At 36.6% G+C, this 20725-nt stretch overlaps 1 protein-coding gene across 2 annotated transcripts; it reads left to right on the plus strand.

Annotated features, from left to right (window-relative positions):
* The first annotated feature begins 327 nt into the window (after positions 1-327).
* Positions 328-19945, plus strand: LOC132173364 (proteasome activator subunit 4). Of its 2 annotated transcripts, none has more exons than XM_059584840.2 (35): positions 328-759; positions 3130-3232; positions 3335-3447; positions 3760-3882; positions 4398-4499; positions 4584-4749; positions 5293-5409; positions 5517-5584; positions 5686-5787; positions 5876-6092; positions 6290-6523; positions 6617-6741; positions 6891-7008; positions 7109-7327; positions 7412-7567; positions 7738-7814; positions 7921-8129; positions 8436-8652; positions 8741-8820; positions 8936-9047; positions 9415-9585; positions 11023-11191; positions 11268-11311; positions 11419-11461; positions 11543-11688; positions 12995-13089; positions 13181-14082; positions 14623-14901; positions 14989-15084; positions 15998-16176; positions 16516-16597; positions 16910-17034; positions 17674-17766; positions 19228-19381; positions 19472-19945. In XM_059584840.2, exons 1-35 carry the CDS (start codon positions 599-601, stop codon positions 19511-19513), a joined length of 5439 nt encoding a protein of 1812 aa, XP_059440823.2. In that variant the 5' UTR covers positions 328-598; the 3' UTR covers positions 19514-19945. The 2 variants fall into 2 exon arrangements, with proteins under 2 accessions (XP_059440823.2, XP_088370375.1); XM_088514249.1 differs by having other exon boundaries at positions 3835-3882.
* Positions 19946-20725: the final 780 nt, after the last annotated feature.

The raw sequence follows: 20725 nt of genomic DNA on the forward strand, positions 1-20725 counted from the left end.
TCAGAATACGATCATCTTCACTTCAAATGAACTAGATAGTATTCAATTAGTTATATTTGAAGAGTATTATTATTTTTTTATTTTATGAAAAGATAAAATTACTCTTTTAATATAAGTAACCGAATATTTATCAGTTATTTAAGATCTTAATTCCGTACAACCTCTTGTGATTTTTTATGGTCAAGTATTTCCGATGGCTATCTCGGCGTACGGTCATCTGTCCTAGCAACTTTTTTTGTTTTGACCTTTTTAAGAAAGTTATATGTAACCTGTAGATATTTTTCACCTTTTCCTTCCATCTTTTGGAAAGTATTGGTTGGGTTTGTGAACGCGAGTCTCTTTTCCTGCCAGTGTGACAAAGCAGTAGGGAAAATGCACATGCTGAGTGTGATCCTCGCTGGAACAAAGAAAATAAAGAAAAAAAAAAGAAAAAAAGGAGAGTGAAGACAAGACTACGCTTGGACTTGGACTTGGACAAGGGACGTCAACCCAACTCCCCGGAAGACTTGTAGCATAAAATTCATTTTTCTTCTGGTTTAGTGGGTGCGAGTGTGAGTGGGTGTTTTTGTATTGGTTCGAACCTTGTGGTGTTGGGGATATGCATCTCTACAATGCTTGGCTGCCACCCCATGTTGCTGAGGAAACCAAGAGAGAGAAGGGATCCTTTGCTCGGGTCGTCAGGACAGTCAAGGAGCTGTATCGACCCGATGATTCTGAATCCGTTTACTCCACTCTCACTTGGATACCTGTCATCAAACTGTCAGTTCTCTCAGTGTTCTAATCTTATTCTTTCATATCTGTTTGTTTCTTTAAAAAGTTCTCTACTTTTTTAATTGTCATGAATTTTGCATTCCATTGCCAATTCTGGGCTGCTTTCAATTAGTCTTTTGAATTTGATTTCCATTCTTCATTTCTTTTTGATTTTGGGTTTTGAATTTGAGTAATATAGACTATATTGAACTAATGAACCATCTTATCAGTTGATGCATGCTTATAAAGTGGGAAAATACTTGCCCGTTAAGAAAAGAAAGAGGAAATTAAAGGAGCCAGAATAGAGATTTATTAATAAAATACCGAAGTGGCATGTGTAGCAGTGATGCAATAGGTTAATAGCAACATGGAGAGTGAAGTTTAGTGTGACGTGTAAACTTATGATCAATTGATCTAAATATTATCACTACGCAATGATCCTTCACCAGTCTTGATGGTTATATCAACTTCACATGGAAGAAGCTAGCATGTGATATCCTCAGAACCCCATTTCAGAACTCTACTCACAAAACGGTTGTGAACTTTTGGAACTAGGAGGTGTCAGTCAATCGTTATAAGGCTTCATGCACTAACACCTTTGAAACGCGAAACTTTCTTCAGGTTTACTTTGTGAAAAGTCCTATATTTCTCTATCACTTATTATCATTATTAATTTGCTTACTCCTTGTAATACAATTTATGGCTGTATAAACTTGAATATAGATATACAAATCGCTATTAGGGTGCGCGCGTGTGCCCCCACACACACATCATCATCATCATCGCTCAATTGATCAATTCATGTTCAGAAATAGTTTCAAAATTATGTTTTTAATTTATTGACGTATTATTTGTCCATGTTCCCTATTCCGGTAGGAATGGCCATTTGACTGGAAAAACTTAAGAGGGTGAAAAACCCTCTTCATAAAGTGGTCGAAAATATGTACTTTGGTCATTTCAAGGGGCTTGGGGGTGAAAAACCTGATTTAGTTTAATCGAGTCCTTTTGGGTAAGTAGTTATAGAGGTATGCTACGGATATGGAGGCACTGTGGAAATTGGTGGTGGACATTAAATATGATAGTTTGGGGGAGGCTGGTGTTCTAAGGAGGTTGGGGGCCCTATGGAGTGGGAGTGCGGAAATGTAATAGAAGGGGGTAGGAAGGTTTCTCTAAACTTGTGAGGTATGAGGTAGGATATGGAACTAAGGTGTGGTTTTGGCTTGATTTTTGGTGTGGGTAACAACCTTTAAAGTTCTCATTTCCACTATTGCTCGTGATAAGGATGCGTGGGTGGTAGATGATATGCAGTTCCAAAATGGAAATATTCATTGGAATATTATTTTTATAAGACTGGTGCATGATTGGGAGGTGGAAGTGGTCTCTGCTTTCTTTGAGTTGCTGTATTCTCAAAGAGTAAGGCAAGTTAGAGAGGATAAAATTTGTTGGATTCCTTCTAAAAGGAAATCGTTTGAAGTGAAGTCTTACTATCAGGTGTTATCTATTCCGGTAAGTTCCCATTCTGTGGAAGATTATTTGAAAAGTTAAGACTTCCTTGAGAGTGACGTTCTTTATATGGACAACGACTTTAGGGAATATCTTAACTTTTGATAATTTACGAAGGATGCATGTTATTGTGGTGAATTAGTGTTGTATATGTAAGAGAAGTAGGGAGTCTATTGATTACTTTCTTCTTCATTGTGAGCTGGCAACAGAATTGTGGAGTACACTTTTCCAATTGTTTGGTGTTGCATGGGTCATGCCTCATAGGGTGAGCGAGTTGTTGGTGAGTTGGAAAGGACAATTGGGACACTGTAATGTTTTGAAAATGTGAAGATTTGCTCCTCTATGTTTAATGAGGGGTATTTGGAGAGAGCGGAACGCAAGGAGTTTTGAAGATCATGAGATTGTGATATTAGAGATGAAGAAGATGATGTTCCAATCTCTTTATACTTGGAGAGTAGCATGTAATAGTCTGCTTGTTTCTAATTTTTCTGAGTTTTTAGAGTTTTGTTCTTCTTTTTCTACATTTCAAGGGTTCTCTTTGTATACCTCCTGTGTACAAGAATTGCGCCCCTTGAGGCTCATATCAAAAAAGAAAAAGAAAATCTGCTTTTGGTTTGTTTATGGTCATGCTTGATCCTTTTTTTTGTTGTTGTTGTTTTTTCTCTCTCTCTAATTAATACAAAGGAAGAGGGGTTAGAGAGGGGGAACGTCATGCTTGATCCTTATTTACTTACGTTGGTCTTCTATCACCAGTAGCTAGTAATTAAATAACTCTTGATGAAGTGGATGCTGTGTAGGTCATTCACACCTTATGATCCCAACTATATGTGGGGTTGATGACAGGAATGCAATCTAAGTTATTTATCTGTGATGCAGTTTTATAGATGCCGAAAGTGAAGTGGCTTTGGAAGATGTAGGTACCCTCGTCAAAATTGGTTTAGAATTGTTTCACGTATCGCAAAACAACCTTTATGCTCAGGTAACCCATTATTTTTTTTAAAAAGGAGAAATTTCTTCTCGTCCATGTTTCTGTGCTTTGTTTTGTTGTTTTCTAAATTATGGTTCCATCTTTGTTGATCAGGTTAAATGGGGAAAAATATTGGTCAGATTAATCAATAAGTATCACAAGAAATTGTCATTGAAAGTTCAGTGGCGGCCTTTTTATGATACTCTGATTCGTACACATTTCACCAGGTGTGGTTTAAGAAAACATCTTTTGAATGTATTGCCTATGTGGACATAGATTGATGCAATTACTGTTTACATTCTCAATCATGAATGCATCCTCTTGTGCTTTTAAAATGTGCAATGTTTCTGAACTTTGAAACCAATTATTCATGGCCAACAATCAAGGTTGTGGTAGATAGATAGATAATAGATAGAACTATCATATCTGTGTGTGTGCATACGCTCTTGTATACATCATGATACTGTATTTTCTGTCTTGCACTTCTTACTTTCAAAAACTCTGTATGCTGTTGACTTTGGATTACATGCATGTGGCAGGAATACAGGTCCAGAAGGAGGGATCCTAAAACAACAACATTTTGAGACTCTTACTTCTCTTGTTCAATCCTGCAGGAGATTCTTCCTACCAGGTTCTGCCTTGGACATATGGTCTGAGTTTAGGTACCTACTATGAGGCTTTCTCAACTTTGTACATCTGTCTGAGATCAGTAATGTTATCTTTTTATTATTTTCCATCCATCAGTATGATCCTTTCATAATTCTAATTCATGTAAGTCATTTAACCTGTTTTGCGTTAAATCTGGCATATATCTAGAGTTATCAACTGTTTTAGTGGACCTTTTGCTTTTTAACATTTATTTTGTCTTGGGATATTAACCACACAATCACATACACCTCCCCATGATATTATGCCGATCTCTCTGTCTTATTTTGGTAATTTTAAAACAATGAAACAAAATTATAATTAGCTTTCACATAAATGAAGAGGCCATGGTCATTTCAGGTTTGATCTTTCCTTGGTCCAGCTACCCTTTCTGTGTAAGTTGTTAGTTTTCATAGGAATGATAAGATGTGGACTGTCAAATATCATAGGTGGATAGAATTATTGGATAGGTGCATAGTTAGGTTCTTTAGATGCTCTATTCATCTTTCCATTTAATGAAACAAAATTGCAGACCTTTAGTGGAAAATCCATGGCATAATTCATCCTTTGAAGGATCTGGATTTTTGAGACTGTTTCTTCCTACAAATTCGGACAACCAGGACTTCTATTCATGGTAAGAAGAAAAAATGCAGCTCTTATTCTTTTTGGTTCTTGACGTGACTTGTGGAAGATTAATTTCCTATTCTTTGCATGACAGTGATAGGATTAAAGAGTGTGTAGGCCTATGGGACTCGATACCAAATTGCCACTTCTGGAACTGTCAGTGGGCTGGTGTTATAGCTCGTGTTGTAAAGAATTGCAACTTTATCGATTGGGAGTGTTTCTTGCCCACACTTTTCATTAGATACTTAAATATGTTTAAGGTGAGCATATGGAAGTAATGGTGAATCTGTATTGGTATAGATTAGATGATTGGTTACTGTTTTTTGAATTATGTAGTTGAATATGATTTGCTTCTACCTGAAGCTTTGTCAGAACAAAAGTAGAAGGATAATTTTCACCTCTTCACCTGAAATGCCCTCTGCCCCTACCGTACTCCAGCTTGGTAGTTTCCACTGCCTGTCTAGGGTTGAACCCTGGGGGATGTATATTTATATATCAACGTGACTTGTGATTATAGCCAGATGACTTAACCAATTTTACTAAATTGTTTTGTGGCTTTCATTATGAACCACTGGCTTTCGATAAGTACATCACTGGCTTTCATTATGTAGTTGAATATGATTTTAGTGAAATCTTTTCTGTTTGATCTTGGGCTCTTTCTTCTTCTTCTTCTTCTTCTTCTTTCTTTCTGTCCTTTTTTGGAAGCTGTGACTTACATTGTATACTTATTCTAGGTATTACTCAGTTTTGTATTCCCATTTGGATTTCCATAACAAATTTCAAGCTTTAATTGGTAATTGCAGGTTCCAGTGGCAAATGGATGTGAATCATACCCTTTTCCTCTTGATGTTCCCCAAAACACAAGGTTCTTATTCTCCAACAAAACGGCTACCCTAGTGAAGGCTATTGCAAAATCAATTGTAAGGCTGATATAATATGGCATAGAATTAGTTGTTTTTATCAAGGAATACCCATTAGGGTGTTTCCTTAGATATTTTATTCAATAGTAACATAATTGCAATTGCAGGTGTATCTACTAAAACCTCATAGTTCAGCGCAAGAACACCTTGAGAAATTCGTCAACCTTTTGGAACAGTTTGTTGACCAATGTTTTAATGCTTTTATTATTTCCTTTCCAAAGCAAATACATATATATTATTCTATTCATCAGTTGTTTCTGGTGTCTTTGGTCATAGATATTACCATCCTTCTAATGATGGTCGATGGACTTATTCATTGGAGCGTTTTTTGCTACATTTGGTCACTCAATTCAAGAAACGCCTTAAACATGAACAACAGTAAGAATTTGTATGCATCATTATATTAGATATGTTCCCCACAGAATTGTGATTTTTGGCCATGTCTACTAAATTACTGTTTTTATAGGAACACAAATAACTGTAGACATGCCAAGCTGTGCCTTGGAAGAACAGAGAGGACTTTCTTTGTGAATGTGGTGCTCAAGTTAATTGATCGTGGTCAATATAGCAAGGATGAAGATCTTTCTGACACGGTTGTGGCTGCAATTTCAATTCTGTCCTATGTGGAGCCTTCCTTAGTTCTTCCTTTTGTGGCATCTCGATATTATATGGCCTTGGAGACGGTCAGTAGCGAATGTATTTGTTTGCATGCTAAAACACACTTAAAATTTATATTAATATTATATGTGGTTTTCCCTTAGAAGAATACCTCCTCATCTTTGAAAGTATTTATTGCTAAGAGGATACATTCCTCTAAGTTTTTCTTATTCCTCGTTTCTTCAAATTAACTTCTCTTTTGCCTTATTTTGTGTCTAGTCAGATGACTGCCACCCACCAATTGGAAATTGCTGTGATGTCTATGGCATATGTTGGGCGTTCGCTACTTCTCACATCCCTATCACCTTACTCAGTAAAACCTGTTCATCTTGGTGGTGATAATGTGTTCATTGATCTTCTGAGGGTTTCATTATCCAATGCATTACTTGGTATGGATGCCAATGATCCTCCTAAAACCTTGGCAACCATGCAATTAATTAGTTCTGTATTTTCCAATGTAAGCACACAATCCCATAACATTCAAGTGGACATGACTCATATGCCCCTACTTTGTGAATAAACAGTATTGCTAATCTGCTTTTAACTGCAGTTGGCTTCTTTAGATGATAATACGAGTGGGTTGTTATTCATGCCAATCCGCTTTTCTCAATGGCTGGATGAGTTCTTATCTCGCCTATTTTCCTTGCTTCTATACTTGGAACCAAGCAGTGTTCTGTAAGTAATGGCCTTCAGTCTTCATCTATGCATGTCTTGCACGTATTCTTTTTCCTCTATAATAATCAATTTAATCATATTGGATTAACTTTATCATTAGCTTCGCTATTTGAACCTGACGTTGGGATAACTGGTTACTGGTACTACAGGAATGAAGGTCTATATTCACCAGAAACTTCAGGAACTTTTCTGGTCCAGTACGGTTCTTACTACTATATTATGCTTGAAATCTTGCTTGGGAGACTTTCAAAATCACTTTATGATCAGGTATTTGTTCTTGACTTTCTACACTGGGGTCTGATGGTTTTATATTCTTAGGCGGCTGGTCTAAGATATTGGTATAAACTTTTCCTCTAAAAACAAGCAGGCTTTGAGGAAAATTTCCAAGTTTGTCAAGACCAATACTCTTCCTGGGGCAGTTGAAGAAGTTGGACTGCTTTGCTGTGCATGCATCCATTCAAACCGAGAAGAGGCGGTTAGTCACCTTATTGAGCCACTCTTGTTGTCTGTTATATCCTCCTTGGAAGATTCAATGCTTACAGGATTTAGTGAAGGCCAAATTTCCAGTGCCTTGATTCCAATAAAGGTATTTATGATGTGGTTTTTTTATTAGATGTTTCTATGTTGCAACTAGATTCTTTTTGTGAAAGTTTAATGATTTTGTTTTCAGGAGAAACCGGAACTTTCTCCAGCTCTTGAAACAACAATTAATTATCAATTGAAAGTACTATCGATCGCCATCAGTTATGGAGGTCCTGCACTTCTACGTTGCAAGGATCAATTTAAAGAAGCTATCATTTCCTGTTTTGATTCACCATCTTGGAAGGTCTTGTAATGACCTGTGGTTAACTGATTTATCTGTGTATTGAGAATTCTCTCTAGTAACTTACAATTGTGTCTATATGCGGTTTCTACTGAAAGTACTGTCTAACTGTCTGATGATTTAGTGGTTTCATAAAATTACTTTCTTTTGTAAAGTTTTTGGTCATATGACAGGTCAATAAAGCTGGTGATCATCTTCTTCGATCACTCCTCAGAAGCCTGACACACTACTATCCTACTGATCAGTACAAGTACGTCAATCTCTTTACTGGAAATACAAACATATTTGTATTTAAAGTCTTCTTGCCTTTTCAACCTCTATCCGCAAATAAGTAATACAAAGTTTTGGATTGATAGGTGCATTTTGTGTCACCCTGACGCAACTGCACTGGAGGAATGGATCAGCACAAAAGATTATTCTGAGGATGAACCAGGGATGCCCCCCAAGTGGCATATTCCGAGTGCTGACGAAGTCCAATTTGCAAATGAACTTTTGGATCTTCATCTTCAATCAGCTTTGGACGATCTTAGTAGAATATGCCAAGCTAGAATCCATTCTGAGCCAGGTCAGTAACATGTTCATCCTCATGTATTTTTGCCCTTATTCTGGAGAGATGTAGTAGCAAAGGAATCTCTCATTTTGAGGAGGTTACCTGTTTTTTAGCTAGAAGCCTGGTAGTAATTGTGGATCTTGATTTTGTTCTTACTCAATCCATCAAAATATTTTACAGTGTATTCTGCTGTGAGTGCCAGTTTCGAATATAAGTGTACATTTATTGACATTAATGACATATTTCTATATCAAGAAGTTCCCTTATATGTGTACATATGTGTATTTCATTATCTGACAGTTGCTGCAATTTTTCATCTAGGGGACAAGAAAGAGCACTTGAAAGTGACTCTTTTACGTGTTGATTCTTCATTGCAAGGTGTTTTGTCTTGCTTGCCTGATTTCAATCCATCCTCCAAGAATGGCATGGTTGAAGATCCAGATCGTGCTCCTTTCTTAATAGCTGGAGCTACAGGTTTGCATATTGGCAGCAGTGAATTGCGGGAAAAAGCCGCTGCGGTCATACATGCTGCCTGCAAGTAATGCTTGAATTTCGGTATCTGCATATCCTTCCTTCAATTTGGGTTGTTCTGAATGTCATTGATCTTTTTCTTTTTTACTGAGCAGATACTTATTAGAGGAAAAATCAGATGACAGCATCCTATTGACACTTGTTATTCATATCATGGATGCCTTAGTAAACTATGGTAATGGACACTGCATCTATACTAAATATATTGAAATTTTCGAGCTACCTAAAGTATCATCCCACTCCTTTCCCCCTTCTATTTCCTGTATCACCTTAATTTATGTCTGTCACAGGAAGGTTTTGGTATGATGAGTGGTCTTGGGGGGCTTGGAATTTGGAGTCTGCATCCATAACAGAACCTCCGATAAATTTTATTGTGTCATCACATTCTAAAGGAAAGAGAAGGTAATGAATAAGACACTTGGTCACCCTTTATCTCGTTAACTGTTAGAATATTAACTAAATGATTAAATTTATCATTTCCTATCAACTTAAACTTTTGAGATAAGTGGTGATTTAACATGGTATCAAAGTAAACGTTTTGAATTCGAACATTGTTTTCATCAGCCACCTCCCATTTCAATTAGATATTCCATGTATTGGGCCCATTTATTAAGGAGGAGTTTAGATCCACATGCATGTGAGGGAAAGTTTAATTAAATTATTAAATTTACCTTTTCCTATCAGCTCAAGCCTTTGGAAATGGTGATTTAACGTTAACTATGCTTCTATATCATGGCTAATTAATGCTTGAATATGTCTGTCCATTTAGGCCAAGGTGGGACCTTATCGACAAGGCATACCTGCACAGCATGTGGAGATCTTTAAAGTCATCCCATAATAAATTTTGTGCAACTGGGAACTTCCATCCATCAAATCATATGATTCTTTTACTTGATGATCTTCTAAAGCTCTGTTTGCATAACTATGCAACAGTTCGCAGGTGAGTGACGTGAGTCCCCTATTCTGTTCCATGCCACATGATCAAAACTGTCTTAGAGATACATCTCATTATATTTGAGTGCAATAATGTGACTATGTACTACAAACAAGTATGTATGTATTGTGCATTCTACTTTTATTAGTCATTTAAAATAAGTTAAAGATAACATAGAGTGCGATATTGGATTTTGATGGATAAAAGATGGACATGGCTTCCTTCCTGAAGCAACAACCTGATGAAGCATATGAAATCAATTGCAAGGTACTGGCTGCAATCCACGTGGAAATGTGGGCATCCTTGATTTTGGCCATTGCTGATACATAAATTTATGCAATTTTTTTTTTTTTAATTTATTTAAAAAAAAAAAAGAGGAAAAAGAGTGCAGAAAATGAAATGGGAGGCATTGGCAGAGAGATGAGAAAACATTTAGCAACCATGCCTTCAATAAAGAGGAATACTCAAAATTCCATAAATCGAAGTACGATTTTGTTCGAGTTCGATGTGACATTTATTTAGACTCTTGAACTTCTACCTGTTCTATTGGGATTAAGGTTCTCACGACAGCCAATTTGGAAACTGCCTAATACAACCCAATAGACTTACTTAAAATTTAAGAAACACTTCTAAGAAGTCTGCGCTTTGACTGAATATACATTATTTATAAAAAAAAAGAATCTTAGAAGCTTTAGATACCCTAACCTAGCTTTATTACTTATCCTGAATAGACTAAAAGCATTATGTTGCCTAGGATTTGCAGAAACTAAACCATTGACTCAAATTAAACTGTTTTAAGCCAATACAGGGGTGGAACTAGAATTTCAGGTGTATTCAAAACTAAAAAAATACTTTTTGGAGATTTAAAAAATTAATTTTAGAGGGTTTATTTCATGAAAAATAAAAATTAGAGGAGTTTTAACATTTTTTTTTTTGTGGGGGGGGGGGGGGGGGGGGGTAGTCAATAAAGTCGTTCTGCCCCCGAGCCAATACCTTCAAAACCATGAAAGCTCTGTCTCCATCAAACATCCCATGTGGGACACGAATGAACTCCATAATTGCTACAATTGGAAATCTAGCACATGGTAGTGGTTCAAATCTTTTTCTATCACTGCATCACTTCTTTATGGCAGCAGCAATAAGTCTACTCAATTGTTGGGAGTTTAAAACTCCTGATGAATGAAGATTCAAGCGGGGCTAGAAGTTTCTCTAATTTTAGGTGGTAGGATAGCGAAGAGTTTTCCTGGAAAGTGGTCAACTTGTTTATCATATGTTTGTTTTGTTAAACATGTTGTATGGACATTAATGTTAAACTGAAAATAGGTCTTCTGTTGATCTCTAGGTCTTTGGCATTGGTTCTTTGTCAAGTCATGCTCTGTGTTTTCTAGGTTTTTCCAGTAGCATTTCATTATATCTAATTTATAATGTTGACACGGTGTGCAGACTTGCTGGCAAATCTTTGTTAAAGATAATCAAGAGATGGCCATCCATGATTTCAAAGTGCATTTTTTCTCTTAGTGAGAACTTACGGGACCCCAACTCACCTGAACATGCAGTTCTAGGTTCTTGTGCAATCCTTACCTCAAAAACAGTTCTCAAGCATTTGTCAACGGTAGTCATTCGGGACCATATGCTCAAAAAAGATTTTGGAAAGTAAATTTTTTCTGATATACCTTTTGGCATTCCAGGATTCAAAGTCATTCTCTTCATTTATCCTAGGGATTCTTTTGAGGTAACCTTTGCCTTTTGGATTAAAAACTTCACAAAATACCTTGTTGTCTTATGCATTGGTTTTCATTGAAGATTTATGTATGGTGATTGTCTTTTTTCTACTTGAAGCTCCCATCATGAATCACTAAAAGCCCAGAAAGCAATCAATGAGGTAAAAAATCCCCATCAGATGATTGACAGTCCGTAGTTGTGAGTTTCTTGTTGTTTAATGCTAACATCTGATTGCCAACAGCTTTTTGTCACATACAACATCCACTTTGCTGGAGTATCTAGAAGCATTTTCAGGACATCAGATTATCATGTAAATGGAACAGATTCTGCAAATCTGGTTTCACAAATTATTTCCCTGGGTTCTGACTCTAGCAGCTTGCATTGGCGGTAATATTTGATTATTTCTTTTTTTTTTTCTTTTTCTTTTATTTTTTTTTTTATTTTTAAAATTATATTTTGCCTCCCCCAACTACCACCATTTTGGTGAATAGCCTTCCAAACTACAAATTCGGCACTTAATACCTTAAGTCAAAGTTTTAGTGTCATTTTGCCTCCGTTAATTTTAGGCATTAACTCCGACGGATTACTCCTCATGTGCAGCACACATGAACTCAACGTACACAAAATGACCAAAATGCCCCCTGTGAGGATCATACAAGCTATGCAGAAGGATCTGACCACTTATAACTCCACTCTGCCAATTAGTTTGGCCATGTCGCTGTCCCAATAGTTTTATATCAATTGTAATAAAACGAAGCCCATCATCCCTGCCTAAAGCTTTCTCTCAATGAGAGACATGAAGAATAATCACCATTGCATTCCTGAGAAGTCATGGCTCCTTGCCGTTGTGACCGCCAGCACAATCACCTCCACTTTGGTTGAAATCGGCTTAAGTCAAATGTCCAACAACAACAACAACAATATTAACCACACAACCTGCTTCCTTTGCTCCTTGACCGGTGCTCATGGCATCATAAATCTCACCACAATGCCAACCTGCTAGCTCCTATGCCACATCAGACTCTCCTTTGACATGATCCACTCTCTTGTGCCCTGCTACTTCCTCGGCCACACGCCCATGTGGGCCTCCCTCTGCCCATGTGGCAACACATCATTCCTTGAAAGAGGACCCCAAGTGGGTCCAGACCATCCTCTAGCATGCCCTGGTCTTACGCACCTGCACTGTTTGAAGTATATAGGAAGGTGAGGCCACCAATCCTGTTAACCCCCAAAAAAAAACCTGTTGAAAGAAAGTGTTAACCATATGAGGGGCAGATTTGATATTTCAAGTGGGTCAATTGCATGTGCCACACATGTGAGTAATTTTTCATCTGATTTAACGACTAAACTAATGGAGGGTGTAAAGCCCCCCCAAACTTCAATTTGGGGTGCTAAGTACTGAAATTGGTAGTTGTTTTTTTTTTGGGGAGGGGGTATGGTGTTCCAAAAAGGGTTGGTAATTTGGGATGACAAGGTGTATTTTCCCTTTCTTTAAAATAATTTTGAGTTTTTCTTTTTCCTCTTTTAGGAGCTGGAGTTGTTTGAATCTACATCTTGTTATTAACTGTTTTTGTGTGTTGTGCAAACACCATTCAATTAGTGGACACACTACATTCGTAGAGATCATAATCTCCTACACTGAATATGTACAGGCATTTAGATATGGCTTAATTTTGTCCTTGCTTTTTGTCAGATATAATCTGATGGCAAATAGAGTTCTGCTCCTCTTGGCTATGACATCCAGGAATTATCTGAATTCCTCTTCAGAAATCTTGAGTGATACTGCTGGTCAGCACACATTTTTCCAGTGTTCTTCTTCTTCTTCTTCTTTTTCAACCTGTTGTAGTCTTAACCTTTTAAATGTTTTCTGGCTTCTCAGGTCACTTCTTGAAGAATTTAAAATGTCGTCTTCCTCAGACAAGAATACTTGCAATCTCAGCTCTAAATACACTGTTAAAAGATTCACCTTATAAATTGTCAGCTGACGCACGGCCTTTCTTTTCTGATGATTTAGAAGGAAGTACAAAATCATCCCTTGAAGGAGCTTTGACTCGAATTTTTAAAGAAGACGGCTTTTTCAATGAGACTTTGAATAGTCTATCTCTTGTTCATATAATCACTGATACTGAAAGTACATCTTCTAAAGGAAATAATGGAAACTCTATTCTTCAGAGCCAAGCAGACAAATCCATTACTCGTTTCTACTTTGACTTTTCAGCTTCATGGCCACGTACTCCTAGTTGGATCTCTTTATTAGGAGGTCATTCATTTTATTCAAAATTTGCACGGATTTTCAAGCGGCTAGTGCAGGAATGTGGCATGTCCGTTTTATTGGCACTTAAAAGTACATTGGAGGAGTTTTCAAATGCCAAGGAGAAGTCTAAGCAGTGTGTTGCTGCTGAGGCATTTGCGGGTATATTGCATTCTGATGTCAATGGTATTTTAGGACAATGGGACAGCTGGATGATGGTCCACTTGCAGAATATCATTTTAGCGCAATCGGTTGAGTCCATACCTGAGTGGGCAGCTTGTATACGGTATGCTGTTAGTGGAAAAGGGAGATATGGAACAAGAGTTCCTCTTCTAAGGCAACAAATCCTAGATTGTTTGGCAATACCTTTACCTCCAAATGTAGCTACCACTGTAGTAGCCAAGCGCTATGCTTTTCTAGCAGCTGCACTTATAGAGATATCCCCACAGAAAATGCAAGTCGGTGAATTACAAATCCACAATAGACTTCTAGGGGAGCTTATCGGTAATATGTGCCATTCCTCTGCCCAAGTAAGCATTCCTCTTTATATATATATCACCAACTTTTCTTATTAAATTTTGTTTCAGTATGCCCCTTTCTTTATTTTTTACTCCTAGAGTTAATTACGCTTTTATAGGTAGACAAATCTTGAATACAACAATTGCAGTGTAAAATTAGGTCTTTATGTGCAAATGCACTACATTGATAGAGTAATATCTTCTAACCGAAGCAGAACCAAATATAAACCAGAATTTGAATATGAGGCAATGGTTGATAGGTATAAAAAGAGATCAGTGGATATTTCTCAAATTAGTACTGTGTTTGATCCTCCTATGTTTTCACAAAATTACCCTTATTTTCTGGAAAGTGGTAAAATATTTCATCTTTATTGTCTTTTACCTTCAAGTAGAAAAGAAAGAAAGGGAACAATTTCTGTAGTCGTTCATGGTTTAAAAAGGAAAATTTTTAGTTTTATTTCCCAATTCTTGTTTTGCAAATAACCTAAGGGCTTATTTTTCTGGTATCTTTGATGCATGGTTTTAATTTTTGTTTTTGTTGGTATGGGACAGGTAAGGGAAACTATAGGTGTCACCCTTTCTGTGTTGTGCTCTAACATTCGGCTTTATGCGTTATCTGATCATCATCATTCACGTGAAGGAGAAAAGAATGATGTCAATAACCAACTTATGGAAAGATGTATTAAAATTTTAAGAGAACAATCATCTCAAGTGTTGATGAATATTCAGAACGCTAGCCACTGTGTCAGTTTGGAGACTTCAAGAGATTCAAATGCTCCAGATGCATACTTGAATGGTGATTCAAAAGATGATGTCAAATGGATGGAAACGGTATCTGTGTTCAGAATTACTGCTCATGGAATCTTCTTTAAATTGTAGAATCTTTAATTGATCAATTGTATTTACTAACATGTGCAGCTATTCCACTTTATCATCTCATCTTTGAAGTCTGGAAGATCTTCATTTTTACTGGATGTAATTGTGGGACTTCTTTATCCTGTAATTTCGTTGCAGGTATGTAAGTGCAAATTTGATTATATTCATACTGCTTGACAAAATTGGCATTTGAGGTTCCTGGGTTCTAAAATTCACTAGTGATGCCTGCTGCTTCTGTATCCATCACTGTCAATTTAGTCTTGAGCTGCTAATGCAGATAGTTGACCATTATCAAGAGATAACAGTTCGGAAGTAATTATTGTTTGATTATGAGCAGGAGTCTCATGTTATTGATAGATTTGTTTCCTAAATTGTGGAGAATTCCTTTTGCAAGTGAGCAGCCCTAAAATAACAGATTTACTGTGCTATCATCAATGCCCTGTCTCTGTCACTGTAACTGGTTGCAGCCAATAAACATGTAAAATTACTCGTAAGTATGGTGTGGAAGCAAAATTGACAAAGCTAAAGCATAAAAGTCCCCTGAAATGAATTTTCACTGAACTGCTAGCATGAGAGATATTTAAACACGTAATCTCTCTCTCTCTCTCCCTCTCTTTTTGACTTTGTGTGGCATGAAGATTCTTACTTCTAGTAACCACCGACCCTTGGATCTGTTGATACTACCCCCCACTTCCCCTCCCTCCTGTGTTTGTTCTTATACAAGCTCTTCATCCTCATGGTTAACCTTATGTACAGACTTTCTGCTGCTTAGGGGGTAGTTATCCATGTTTACTAGTTACAAGCATTTGGACTGTTGTGATTTACAAAATACAAATCAGAATATAAAATACATGGCACTTTCTGATGTTTAACATGTATGATTCCTTTAACCAAGTCTAACATGATCTTAAAGCGCATTTTTCGATAGTTTTGGAGAAATTTAATGTAGAAACAACCTACTCAAGGTTTTCTTCTTTTCTTTGCATAATGATGCCAATTTGATTGGGCATCATAAATGCCATAGCTGAGAAATATTATTTGCTTTCTGAAGGAAACATTAAACAAGGATTTGTCAACACTGGCCAAGGCAGCTTTTGATTTGCTAGAATGGAGAATTTTCTGGGAACCCCATCTCCAAGAAGCTGTATCTGTGATTCTTTCTTCAGCCAATGATTCTAACTGGCGAACGAGATCTGCTGTGTTGACATATCTACGAATTTTCATGCATAGGTATGGTACCTCTTATAGGGGTTTTCTTTTGCACCATGTACTTCCTTGTAGTCAGGCTACAGATTCTAGAGAACTAGCCTTTTCGTTTTTTCGTGTTTTTAATTACATTTGGAATCCAATTCAAATTGATTTCACTTCAAGAGTGTCTAATTTTACTTCATACATTTTCATTATAGAGGAACATTTAGCATTTTTGATTCATTTTTTTAATTACCTCTTCCTTTTGTGGTTTACATAATCTTTGACAAGATGATGACTTGTATAAAGTGAATTCTAGCATGTAGGCTGAATATTTTTCACAAGAAGATGCAAATAAAAGTGCACATTCTTTTCTGACAGGCACAATTTCATTCTCTCACGTTCAGAGAAACAAGAAATCTGGAGAACTGTTGAGAAGCTACTTATAGACATCCAAGTGGAGGCAAGTTCCAGGGTGAATAATTAATTGGAATGTAAAAAGTGAAATAATGGGTGTGATTTATCCTTGTTTTTCTTGAATTTTTAGTATTTGGATTTTCACAGGTGATGGAGGTGTTAATTTTTAGTAACATTGATCTTATGGACCTAAACTCTTGATCAGAAGTCATAGACCCCTGTAATAGTAATACAAGGCCTGAAGTCATTTAGTTCTTAAGAAGAGATTTTTGGCTTTTGTTACAGCTCAGAGTCCTTGGTCAAGAGATAGAATTTTTTTACTTTCAACTTATACATTGTAGTTTAATTTCTGGCTTAGGTACGAGAGCATGCTGCAGCAGTTCTAGCGGGCTTAATGAAGGGAGGGGATGAAGACCTAGCTAGAGATTTCCGTGATAGAGCTTACAATGTGGCAAATCTTCTTGAAAGGAAGAAAAAGCAGAGGTTAAATGACAATGCATTATGCATGCAACATTCACGTGTTCAGTCTTAGGATTTGCATGTCTTACATGCATAATGCATGTACTGTACCATGAGTACCATGAGTTCCTATCTACTTGCTTTCATGTATAAGTTCTCTTGTTTCAGGGAAATTGAAACCAGAGAAGATTTGAGTAAAAGAAAAAGATTTTTTAGTTACTCAATGCATTATAGATTCTTTTCTTATTAGAATGACTCCTGTTGTTCAACATAAACGGACTTATTTTGCCTACTCAATTGATCAGATCTTCACTTTAGAGAACAATGCGTAAACGTTCCCTTGATAGTTAATTGCATCAACCATTAGAATCAGTGTGCATGGGGCGTGCAAGCTTTTGGCATATCAAGCTTGTATGCAACATTTGTGCGTAGCAACATCAAATATAACATGCCTGTATCTTGCATGGGATTTTAACTACTCATTTTTATGCTTAATGATATTGATGATCATTCACATGACACATTGAATTAATCCGTGAGTAAAATACATGTATCTTTCCATGTATTTCTGAGTGTGCTTCCCACATTTTTCGATTACTCGTATATTAAGTTAAACTAGCTATTTGAATTATGGTTTTATATTCTTATCTTAATTTAATGCAGAAAAAGGAGTGAAGGTCAATCTGTAGCCTCTATTCATGGTCCTGTACTTGCTTTGGCAGCTTGTGTATTATCAGCCCCTTATGATATGCCCAGGTGTGTTATTGTTAAAATAAAAAATTGATCTTACAATCTGTTTGCAGAACTATCTGTTAACAGCTTCATTACGTATGGTTGATGAAGCTGTTAGTTAGGGTCATGTGATGCACGTCCAATGTTGTTAAACCCAATCTGTTTCTATTAAAAAACACTATTATCAGCAAGTGTCGGCATGTCATTGTCTTTGAATTCAAACTTGATTTCCAAGAGCCCAAGAGCCCTTTCCAATTTACCTACGTACTTCATGTCTCTTTTTCCCCTTCTCGCTAGTGTTGCAAACCGCACAGAGAAGCTTCATCGAAATTTCTTATGGGGTGGGATAGGTGAAGAGTTCAAATTTCATTTGGTTAGTTGGCCCAAGATATGCTCTCCAATTTCTGAGGGAGGGTGAGGGTTTGGAACTTGAGGACGTTCAATCATGCTTTTTTACGGAAATGGTTGTGGCCGTATATGCAGGAGAGAGGGGCATGGTAGAGAGTTGTGAATTATAAATTTGGCAGTTCCTGGGGTGGCTGGTGTTCTATTGAATCCTTTGGCTGCATGGGGTGGGGTTATAAAAGAATATCAGGAGAGGGTGGTGGATGTTTTCTAATCATTCCAAGTTTGAGCTGGAGATGGCTCAAAGATTAAATTCTGACATGATCCTTGGTGTGGGGAGAAGGCCCTTAAGGAAGCTTTCCTAGATTTATATAGTATTGCTTGTCCCGTTTTATTTTCTGTATGGGCATTTTAATATGATCAAAGTATCTATTTCAAATACAATTGTATTGCATAGATATTTAAAATCAAATGCCACCCCGCCACCCCAACAAAAAAAAAAAAAAGAAAAAAAGAAAAAGAAAAAAGAAAAGATATAAAAGAAATGTTTTAACACGGCAATAGTTGAGCATCTGCTTCTGCCTAAAGAATTGGCAATGTGATGAATGAGACACCTACACCAGAGCTTAGAGCCATCAACTACACCAGACTTAAGGTTAGTGGACTGGATAGGAGTGATAGATATTTAAAAATCAAACGTCCATGCAACAAAGTGATATGTTGTATCACCCAAAAAGGAAAAAAGATGTAGGTGAGATGTTTAACATGTTAATATTCAGTGTTTGCTTCTGTCTAAAGATTTGGCAATTTGATGAATGAGACACCGACACCATAATGTAGTGACATGTCCTGCTTAGAGCTGTCAAGTACACGTTTGAGAGGAGTTGAACCACTCTTGGTTGGCGAAGCTCTAATATTTAAACTGTTTGCCTGTTAGCTGTCCAATATGAGGATCTTGATTAGATAAAAGGAGTCATCTGATGACTTTAAATTTTGTGTTGTGGTTTGCTTGAGGAATGGGACAATAGTTGAGAATTCTAAAAGATTTTGATTTTTTATTTTCTTCCATTTACACTTCAGAATGATGTTATTTTCTTTTTGTATCTTATTGAGTTAAAAGTTTTTACTGGCTTGTTTCAGTTGGCTGCCTGAGCATGTTACATTACTGGCTCGTTTTAGTGGGGAGCCATCACCTGTGAAATCCACAGTTACAAAAGCTGTTGCAGAGTTCCGGAGAACGCATGCAGATACATGGGACATTCAGAAAAATTCATTTTCTGAGGAGCAACTTGAGGTAGCTCCGACGGGATATTCTTTTCCCACAAACTCTTTCTTATATAGTTATATTAGAGTCCTTGATTATTAGTTTCTGTTACCCTTGCAGGTTCTGGCTGATACATCCTCTTCATCATCATATTTTGCTTGATCTAGGATGTATACTAGTAAGAGAGCAGACACAGGTTGTTGAAGGGCCTATTTGTTGGAAAGGGGTGTACTGCAGTCACAAATATAGTTTAATTGGACTTTTAATGGGCAGAAGCTTTCTGCAAACCCACTGAAATCTTTGCTCTTAAGATCGTGTATAAATCATGGCAGCTTGCTTTGGGTAGTCTTCCATCTTCTTTTAGGGACAGACTTGATTTATTAGAGTATAATTTTTAGGGGGGGATCACTTGTTCTTGTATATAACAAAACATTCTTCCCTCCTTTTTTTTGGGTACTTTCTTGGGTGTTATTTGTAGCGAGACGTCCTGTATACAACATGTGTACTTGAGGACACTCGTCTTCATTCTTTTATTAGAAAAGAGAAGAAAACATATAGTTGAAATAGAAATGACTGGAAATATTAGCTCTTGCATTTCTTGATACAATACTGTCATGATATAGAAATCAATTTAAATTCACATTTGCATTGCAGTCATCAGAAGTGTATTTTTTAACCATGAAGTTGGAATACTTGCCATCTTCTCTGTGTTCTGTAGCCTTTCTAAGATTATTGGCTTCTGAAGCCTAAGAAAAGAGCATTATGTTGATGTGACCACCGAATAGTTTTACCAATCACCTTAGGATTTGATTCTCAGTTCAATTAGTATAAAAATCTTACCAAAAAAAAAAAAAAAGAATTTAAAGGATTGTACTGTGATATTCCATCTGCTATTTATTATTCATTTTTTATGTCATAAAGTGCTAGAGAATTTACTTTTGAGTGTTGAGATTATATAAATTGACGTGATATTTGCCTTGTTGGCTACTATAACGCGGACTACTATGTGGAAATTCATTTTTATTTTTATTTTATTTTTTTAAACGGAAATTTGAGGATTTCATTGATTAAAGATCACATGCATAAAGCTCTGCAAAAATTATAGTCACTTGCTATGAGGTTATAAAGTCATAGATACAAACACAAATTCTTATAATCCGATGTTATCTATAACTTCAATCTTTCGCTAACTCATGTACAAATATAGTTAAAGAGCAGATAACTTCTCACGCCTAATTATCCAAGCCGTGAGAAATAACGCTTCAAACCTAATTATTTTTCATCATTCATAAGGGCAGATTCAGAGAGAAGAAACCTCCTATTCATAATAAAAAATATAAACAAACAACCAGCAACCAGCAGTAGCGGCCGGAG

This window comes from Corylus avellana, chromosome 3 (genome assembly GCF_965113065.1).
Source record: "Corylus avellana chromosome 3, dhCorAvel1.hap1.2, whole genome shotgun sequence".
Lineage (NCBI taxonomy): Eukaryota > Viridiplantae > Streptophyta > Magnoliopsida > Fagales > Betulaceae > Corylus > Corylus avellana.

Coding starts and splice junctions, on each gene's coding strand:
- LOC132173364 (XM_059584840.2), top strand. CDS start 599: ATGCATCTCTACAATGCTTGGCTGCCACCCCATGTTGCTGAGGAAACC. Junction 6,524..6,616: donor TTAGTTCTGTATTTTCCAAT/GTAAGCACACAA, acceptor TTTTAACTGCAG/TTGGCTTCTTTAGATGATAA. Junction 17,767..19,227: donor GCCCCTTATGATATGCCCAG/GTGTGTTATTGT, acceptor GGCTTGTTTCAG/TTGGCTGCCTGAGCATGTTA.